The sequence below is a fragment of the Clupea harengus genome, chromosome 5, assembly GCF_900700415.2.
Source record: "Clupea harengus chromosome 5, Ch_v2.0.2, whole genome shotgun sequence".
Classification (NCBI taxonomy): Eukaryota; Metazoa; Chordata; class Actinopteri; order Clupeiformes; family Clupeidae; genus Clupea; species Clupea harengus.
In genome coordinates, this window is record NC_045156.1 from 2603156 (window position 1) to 2612500 (window position 9345).

Sequence of the window (9345 nt, forward strand, 5' to 3'; positions counted from 1 at the left end):
AATATGCTTCATCCCCTGCTGCCACAATGTACCCACTGTATAATTGCTAAATGCCTTTAGCAAGTGACCACTTAATGAAATATAGCCTACCTTTAGCCTTTCTGTTCTAAATATTATACCCTGATAGCAACTGCCCTTGTTTTGGTTCTAATCTGGCTTATAGCAATCAAAGCCAGAATCATTCCAGAGTTGCTGTTGGGTGGCTTTCAAAGTTCTGACACAAAATGTCACTTTTCAGGATCATAATGTGTGCACTTGACTGTGGAAGTGAATGAGAACCAGCTGATGGCAGTGTTGTACTACAACATCACACAGCTTCTCAGAGAAAAAGCAGACTGGGGCTCAGTTTAACAGGTAAAACTCGTCAGGGTTGTAAACTCATTTAATTTCTAGAGACTTTTGAAAAACGTTATGTTGACAAAATAGACAGACCTTTATAACAGTATTAAACACAACACAGAAAAAAAAAACTAAATATACAGTATTCAAGTCTGAAGAGTAAGGATCTTTCTGTTGAACTGTCTCAGTACCCTCCAAATGAGAGGCTCAGTCTCCCTCTTTACATTTAGCTCCTAAAATAAGTTAAGTCATCAAAACTAAAGTGAATGTTCAGTGAAATATTGTTGTGTGATATTTCCCCATTATCATTTTAGCCCTCAGGTCAGTTACATTCCTGACCCCTCGGTATCCTCGCAGTAGAGTCCAGGAGAGGAGGGCAAGGACAACGACCGCGGCGATCCTCCATCGCTGTTGCCCGACACGTCCACCCTGAGGTGGGAATTGAAGTTCTCCCGAACTCCCTCTCGCCGCTCCCCGTCCACCAGACCTTGCAGGTATTTGATGTAGCGGATGGCGGCGCGAAGGGTCTCCACTTTGCTCAGACGTTTCTCGCCGGTGCTCCCCGGCAGATGGTCCCTTAGCTTGGCATAGCCCTGGTTCACGCACTTGACTCGCTGACGCTCTCGTTCGTTGCGTTTCTGAATGAAGGCTGGTTCGAACGGGCACTCGTAAACGCCAAATCGCCCGTGAAAAGGGGGCAGGTAGGGTATAAGAGCTGGAGTGTTTCGGTATGAGTTTTCATAAAATCCAGAGTCTACACCTGTCGGGTAGAAGAGGAAGGGTACGGAGCGCGTGAACATCTCAGTGCTGGCGTGAGGATGACCACTATGAGTAGCAGGGGGAGACATACCGTACTGTAGACTGGCCTTATTCAAGAGGTCAGGTCGCTGCTCAAATGCATGGGAGAAGGTGTTCATGTTGACTCAAGGGTTTGGACGTCCTCCAGTGTGTAGCTTAATTTAAAATCTGCCTCAGTCAAATTCAGACTAGTGTTTTCTGGTCTATGCTGAATCAGTCGCTTGTGGATTTTCAGATCAAACCCTGAAAATATCCTTCACCAAAAGTACATTTAAGACAATATCTCATAAATGCTTTGGGGTTCTTATGATGACTGGACAACCAACCAAATTAAGTCTTTGAAATATTTCCCTCCAGTGATCATGGGTGTTATATTTATGTTGGGAGAAAATGAAGTGCTGACTGTTATCTTTCCCATGCACTATCACAGGCATCCGCGATCTGCTACAACAAAGCAGAAAAGAAAAGCCACTCAGAATTAGTATGAAGACAACAGTGGTTCAAGCAATTACACCCTAATCCACTTCATTTGCAAAACTGCGACTGAACAACTAAAGAGCTTGTTTCAAGTTACAGCTCTAATTTTTTCACAAAGAATATCCTCTGTCAAAAATAAGACAAATCAGTTTAGGAGCTACGACCTGACTATGGGATCCTTCATCTCATGGATTATAACTATAGTGCTGTTTATCATTACTTATGCTGTTATCCTCACAATCAACCATGTCTTTCCAGATTTCTTCAAAGATGGACTTTAAAGGAACACATTAAATAGTGAAGTTCTAAAGAGAAGAGTATTTTCCCTTTATAATCTTTAAATGAGTGTTAAGCCCTCTCTTCTCTCTTCTCCCCTCTATCCTTTGCCAAGAAGACATCCTTAGCTGCCAAAAGAAAGATGGGGTAAAGGAGTGGAATTCCCCATGCTCTTTAAAAGGGGTGTAAGGTTTCTTAAGGCGAAGGCGAACCCCACCGCCTTAAAAACTCCATCCCACAGAACTGCTTTATAAGCAAACACTGTTTGTTGGATAAACTTGACAGACATGTTATGTTCAGTCTTTGAAGGTATCAGTTTATTGAGAGAGGTTTCAAAGCTTCAATGTATTGAAAAATATAAAAAAATTAACTGAGAAACATTTTTGTCATGATGTTTTAGGACAGCAGGCCAAAGCATTCATGGCAAAAAAACCAGAGTTAAATAACCAAATTAGTAAGATCATATCATTTGTTTGCATTTTTACAAGTACATATAAAGTTCAAATGCAGAAATGTAATGAAATTACTGATACAAATAACGCTAGACTGGGACTCACCTCACACAGGTGTGGATCAGAGCACATAGCCATTTCTTTAGAGAGGGGAATCAGGTGAGAATCTAGCCAGTGGGTATCCTGAGTTCGGCTTCTTTAAACAGGGGACACACCTGTTACCTGTGACCTCTCTGATGTGTTCTCGACTGCAGCAGTGAGCGGGGAACCTTCTTACCTGTTACTCTATCGTACCACACCCCTCAGACAGGACGTCAGAGAGGAAGTGTTTATGTTTTTATCTGTGTGTGTGCTGGTGTGTATGTGTGCAGACATGCACGTGTTAGTGGCTGTGTGTGAGTGTATGTGTCTGTGTCACCGTGTGCGTATTTTTGTGTGTGTGTCAGTAATCTTCGTCAAACAAGAAGTGGTGTTTCATCTTTTTAAGTCCAAAATTACAATCTAAAGGTAAACGGGTGTCCACAGAGCACTGAGAAGCTGAGACATACCATTAGGGATTTCCAGTTACTGTTTATGATCGCAAATTCAAAGTTGGTTTGAAATAACCTTGTCAATAGATGTACATATCCCATATGGAGCATGAGTGATATCCTGTCTGGATACAAATTAAAAAGTTAATATTATTTTAACATCAGCATTATGATATAAGAGATTAAATATGACAAAACACAGCCAACACACACCTCATTTGACCTCTTTATCCCATACCTCAAAATACCTACAAAATAAACCACATGGTAAAGATGATGAAACTAATTCAATTCAAATTTAAATGTAACTAACTAAATGAAAAAATAGCTTACTTCATAATTACAAATTCTATATGTGATCAGAACCTAACCATGCTAAAAGATTCCTGGACTGCAAGACTACATTTCGAGAGGAGGGAGAGGAAGTTTTTTTCCCATTTAGCGCTTTGGCAAAGAACCGGATCAAAGCAGGAAGCTTGAAAAGGAGATAATATATGTTGTGGCCATTTTAATGAAACCCCTAAGAGATACTAAAATAAAATAATTGCTTGACTTCAGTAAGAACCCCACCCTGAATAATCTCTTGTCTGAAATCCTGGATAATAACAGAGATTTGAACTTGGTAGATCAGAGGAGGGTCTCTGCTTACGCTACTCACGATGGCTGGATGGCCATCAAATGAACGCCTTAAAAATCAATAAATCATTGACAGATGCACAACCAATTAACAAACTTAAGAAAAGAAATACATTAAAACCCACGCTTGTGTCCAGAACGTTTCACATCTTACAAAATGTTGACCCACTCTGTCTTGATTCTTGAATATTATATTTTATAATACATAAAGCCAGTTTAAGGATTATCTAGGAATCAGGCCAGATGTTGGATTTTCTGATGCAATCTAAGCAGACTAGACAACCATCAAATTAACATGCATGTGATGTGATTGTATTTCACTGTTGGCCAACTATTTCCTGGTTGGTTCCCTCTGAAATCATTTTCATCTTCATCCACACCAATGTTTTTTAATTAATATGTATATAATCCATGCCAAATGTTGGAGTTTCTATGGCAATCCCAGCACATACCCCACTCTCATGACTGACTTCAGCTTTAGAAACTGACATTCCAGCACACACCCCACTCTCATGACTGACACCGCATCAGAAATTGACATTTCTAGTTTTGTTCATCCGATGTTTTTTTACAGGACAGGTCAGGCAGACACATGCCACAGGCAATGCAGGGAGGCGTTAGGTTGCACTCAATGGCTGCGTCAACCACAGATCAAACGCAGACGGAACTTACACCAACATCAATCACTTCGCAGTGTCAACAATTGGGGACTTAACTGCCTCGCCTCCCAAAACACGAGCATCTCTTTGAGTTACCGCCTGTCATCTTCCTGAGGTAAGACTGTGCCTTGACAATCACTGCATATACATGCCACAGCTGCTGTTGCCAGACATGGTGTAGTTATGTCATGACAGAAAAACACAAATGGCTTTCTGTAGCATAATCAATAATACACGGTTTAGTTATTGTAGTCAGCGATTTAGGTTGCTTATATAGTGTTGCTTAGATCACCGTCATCACAGCACCATCCTTATAAAGGTAACAAACATGTGGAATGCGTATTTAATTATAAACGTTTTAGGTACTGCAGTCAGCACTCATCGAAGTACCATCCTCTCATGGTAACACCCATGTGATATAATTAACCAGCAGGAAAGAAGATCATTATCAATATTATTAGTGTCATTGATCATCACTATAACTGTTTTGTTTATTTGACATCAAACACGTTGTGGACATTCTCCTTTTGCTTTCCAGACAACATTCCTTGTGCTTGGCACAGAACATCTGTGTGTACATTCCATCTTGAATTTGCATTTGTGTGCGGAGCTGTGAGCTCTTAACACCTAATCTGTGATATGGTCTGATGATTTCTGTCACTTACTTTGGGGAGGAAAGATGTACACACACTCACAGAGGAAGAGAGAGGAGAGTGTGTTATCAGAGCTCTTTCTGCCAGCCCGGCAATCACACCAACCCAAACACAACGACCTCATCTGTTTACGGTTGAGGAGTCTGAAGCACATGCACGTACATGCACACACACACACACACACACACACACACACACACACACACACACACACACACACACACACACACACACACACTCAGAGACGCACACACACACACGTACACACGCACACACACACACATACACATATATGCATAAATACGCATGCACGCACACACACACACACACACACACACACACACACACATATATGCATAAATACGCATGCACACACATATACACACATACACATCATATCGGCGTGAGGGGCCTGTCTCTCAACAGCGGCGGATACAAAAACAAGGAACCGCTTACGTTGAAGAGCAAGCCAAAACACACCGTGCACCACCCCCACCCTTCCTCCACCTTCACTCAATCAGCCCTGTCTTCCATGCCCCCCCCCCCCTGCCCTGTCCCCCAGCCTTCAGATTCACTGAGTGAGTCATCTCCACATCTGTCAGCCTCCTGGAGGATCTGTGTTATTTTCCAGCACCCATCAGTCTGTGTGGAGGGCCACAGCTGGAGGAGAGCCCAGAGTGTGCGGAAACTGGAGCAGAGAGTTGCATGGAGGTGGAGGCTGTGGTGGTGGTGGCGTGGAGTGGGGATGGGATTGATGTGCATGAGAAAACACTGACTGATCATAGGGGGGGCGGGGGGGGGGGGGGGGGGGGGGTTCAAGGTACAGTAAAATATAGTGTAGACTGTTTATGTCTTACTGATGACATTAGTACGTATGTACTAACATTTTTGGGGCTTTGTCAAGTTTTTATTGACAGTGAACTTCTTACTATTTCATCCTGATAGTTTAGTGCTTAGCATGTAAGTGTGAGGAGGGATAGTGTGTGGGCAGGTGATGGGGAGAAAAGAGGCAGGAGGCTCCACTTGACTGCTAGATGACAGATTAAACTGCATGCCAGCGAAGGGCTATCATCCAGCTATCCTAATGTTTCAGTGTGGTGCACGCACGTAAGTGGTCTACTGCAGGTGTGTGTAGAGTGTCCCAACCCAGGTGCAAACACACACCTCTCCCAGACACAACTACACAGACAGATAGACATACACTGCCCTCCCCCTCCCCCTCCCCCTCCCCCCCCCCACACACACGTCTGTACATTCCCATTATACATACCTCCTGTCTTTTCCCTCTCATGACCATTTCAGTGTTGACCAATAAGCGTTGATGGAGGTCTCAACAAGCCAGCATCTCAAGTATGTACAAGTGTATTTGTGTGTGCTTGTGTCTGCTTCATTGTTAGTGTGCATGTATGGATTATGTGTATGTATTTATTTAAGTTCAAATATTATTTCAATAATGTATGTGTGTGTTTGTCACTGTGTGTAGTGACAGCACTGGAGGTTAGATCACAGCACAGTCATCTGACAGGGTGTGGACAGGCAAGAGGTCTGTCCTCACCACAGAACAACCGCCTGCAGGGCCTTGCGTACGGAAAAGCCAGGACACTCCATCAAACCAAACGCAACAGCTGGAGTGTTTCAAGCACTTCAGGAAGTCGAAAGCCAACTGTGACGAGGCCCTCAGGATATTATTTTTTGTCATTTTATACCCGATTAAATAACTGTATTACTTAAGTATGCAGTTTATTATGTATTCTTCAAGTAAGTCTATTGCTGATTAACATGTCGTACAACAGACATGATTACCTCTAACACATACTGTACATACTGCACACTGTATAGGATATATTTTATTCAGTCTTGCAGTAACAAACTTCAAAGACAAGTTTGAAAAAACAACTGAATCCTGTGTTTGAGATCCTGTGTGATGGGATCCCCTCTCATTTCCTCTTTGCTCCCCTCTTCTCTCCTCTTCTCTTCTCTTCTATCCACTCCAACCGTCTCTCAGTCTTCTTTCTCCACTTCACTTCTCTTCTATCCACTCCAACCGTCTCTCAGTCTTCTGTAATTATGTGAGGCTCATCTTCTTGCTGCCTCTTGTTTGATCCATGTTTGAACTGTCCACATGTGTTTCCTGAGGATTATATCAAATTTCATATTGGACTGTACCTGTACTGTAATTATGGTGTGTGTGTGTGTGTGTGTGTGTGTGTGTGTGTGTGTGTGTGTGTGTGTGTGTGTGTGTGTGTGTGTGTGTGTACAGAAGATAAAATGAGGCACACCCAGTTACAGGGTTGCAGCCATGGCTGCCTTTATCAAATCCAATCCAGGACAAGTGAAGATAAAGTCAAGACTGAATCTGATAGGGGACTGATATCAAGGCAAGACCAAATTAAACAAAATCCTTTTTGATACTAGCCCTTAACTCGCGCTCAACCTCATATGGTATTCCAAATGTCCAAAAATCTCTAATGTAGCTGTTTACACTACTCCTGCATATTCTCTTTCGACAGTGAATTTACATATGTACGAATTTAGAGATTTTTAGAGATTCATATTTAGAGAGTTTTTTCATGTTGTTAGCAAGATTGCTGAGGTTATTGGAATGGTGGTATAGGAAGGTAAATACAGAGGTTTGCGGGATTAGATTGCAGATTGCAGGTGTTCGGGATTAGATTGGAGATTGCAGGTGTTCGGGATTAGATTGGAGATTGCAGGTGTTCAGGATTAGATTGCAAATCCTCTGTCATGTCAGAATTATTGTAAAACTAATTCTCCCCTCCATGAAGAAGAGTATAAACACAGAAATACTCAGAAAACCCTCATAAATCACACACACATGCACACACACACACACACACACACACTCACACCACACATACAGACGCACAGATTAGATTCAATTTTATACACACACACACACACACACACACGCATGCACACACACACACACACTCACACCACACACACACACGCACAGATACACGCAAACACACACACGCGCGCGCGCGCGCACACACCACACACACGCGCACGTGCTTGTCTATACAATTATATTTTGGGATTCACATCAACAACTCCTCAGAAACAAAGACAAACAATCCACATGAAACCCTTGGGGCTACAGGCCAGCTGAGGAAGCCAAGTGACACGTCTCTCTCTCTCTCTCCCTCTCTCTCTCTCTCGCACTTTCTCTCTCCCTCTCTCTATCTCTCTTTCTTATTGCGGGTTAGGGTTTGTTTCATAGACTTTGATTAAATGGGGGGAAGTATGACGAATCGTGTTCAGGTCGGAACAGGCTGGAGTTGATCTGAAGTGTCCTCAGGCTGTGGGACCATTAAATGTGATCAGTGAAGAAAACACACCACACCACTGCTGTTATCATCTCAACTTTGATCTGATGAAGAAAAGGCCCCGGGCAGTTTGAGTCAAGGATCGGTTCAGGAATGGAGATACAAATGTACACAAACACACTTATCCACACATGGAAGCAGCAACTCCAACACAGAATCACACACGCACACACACACACACACACACACACACGCACACACACACACCCACACGCACACACACACACACACACACACACACGCACACACACACACACACACACACACACACACACACACACACATGCACACACACATTCGCATGCAAAACCCCTTCAAGTTTAATAACTAACAGGGTTTTCAAGTGCAGTTTCAGCTGGGAGAAAAAGCAGAGCCCACCATTCAATGTTTTTTTTTTTGTATGTCAATTAACAATGAAACAAAAATCAAGATGGCAGCACGCATGGAAGCAGCGGCTTCTTGCTCTCCAGTCTGGTGTTTTGTTTTTCTGTTTTTGTGGTTGGGAAGTACGTGCAATCTATGCCACCGCACTTTGGTGAACTCTTAACATATATATATTTTTAGCTATTTGTACTTTTTTTTTTAGCTATTTGTACTATTGTTGTGTTATATGTTGTTGCCGTGTTATATGTTGTCCCTCGTCGGCCCAACAGGAGCAGCGTTCCAAATTTCGTTGTGTGCAAATACAATGAAAATAAAGTCTTTTCTATTCCATTCTATTTTAATGATGAGATACTGTTACTTCGTGTTTCGTTACATCGAGATTCGTGTAGAAATTCATGCAGACAGCACCCTCTAGTGTAATGCGCTTGTAATAGCCTTACCTTGGACTGAAATGGGTTGAGGTTGAAAGCTATTTGTAATGCTTACGATGGGTGGCGCTGGAGCCCCTGGGCAGGTGATAGGACCCGTGGAGGCTTACCGAGAGACAGGTTGGAGAAAAAAAAAACCCACTGTGGTTGAGAAGGCGAGGAAGAAGAAGAAAAGAAAAACAAATCTTGAACACCAACATGAACTGAAGTTTCTTTACGACCGTTATGGAGCTTCGCGCGGAACTACTTAAGTCAATTTGGCATGCCTTTACTTCGCTAGACGTGGGAGAGAGCGGCAAAGTGTCAAAATCCCAGCTAAAGGTGAGGGGGTTCATCGACAGTGGTAGGTAGTGGTCAAGGGAT

General features: G+C 42.8%; 2 protein-coding genes and 1 long non-coding RNA gene across 3 annotated transcripts in view; 1 reads left to right on the top strand and 2 right to left on the bottom strand.

Moving 5' to 3' along the window:
- Positions 1 to 197: 197 nt before the first annotated feature.
- On the bottom strand, positions 198 to 1510 carry LOC116220426 (achaete-scute homolog 5-like). The gene has a single exon (XM_031567075.2). It carries the CDS (start codon positions 1254 to 1256, stop codon positions 666 to 668), a length of 591 nt encoding a protein of 196 aa, XP_031422935.1. The 5' UTR covers positions 1257 to 1510; the 3' UTR covers positions 198 to 665.
- Positions 1511 to 6654: 5144 nt separating this feature from the next.
- On the bottom strand, positions 6655 to 9086 carry LOC116220488. Its single transcript, XR_004163679.2, has 2 exons — positions 8995 to 9086; positions 6655 to 6951 (listed from the first exon to the last, which is right to left on the bottom strand). It is a non-coding gene; the product is annotated as an uncharacterized LOC116220488 (long non-coding RNA).
- An 80-nt stretch (positions 9087 to 9166) lies between these two features.
- The window catches only part of def6b (DEF6 guanine nucleotide exchange factor b), a 9541-nt gene continuing 9362 nt past the window's right edge, over positions 9167 to 9345 (top strand). The window contains exon 1 of the mRNA XM_012827530.3: positions 9167 to 9303. Coding sequence (XP_012682984.1) covers positions 9208 to 9303 — 96 coding nt within the window. The 5' untranslated portion in view covers positions 9167 to 9207. The remainder of the gene's footprint in view (positions 9304 to 9345) is intronic.

Excerpts from the sequence above, each read along its gene's own strand:
- LOC116220426 (XM_031567075.2), bottom strand. The coding sequence starts at position 1,256 with ATGAACACCTTCTCCCATGCATTTGAGCAGCGACCTGACCTCTTGAAT.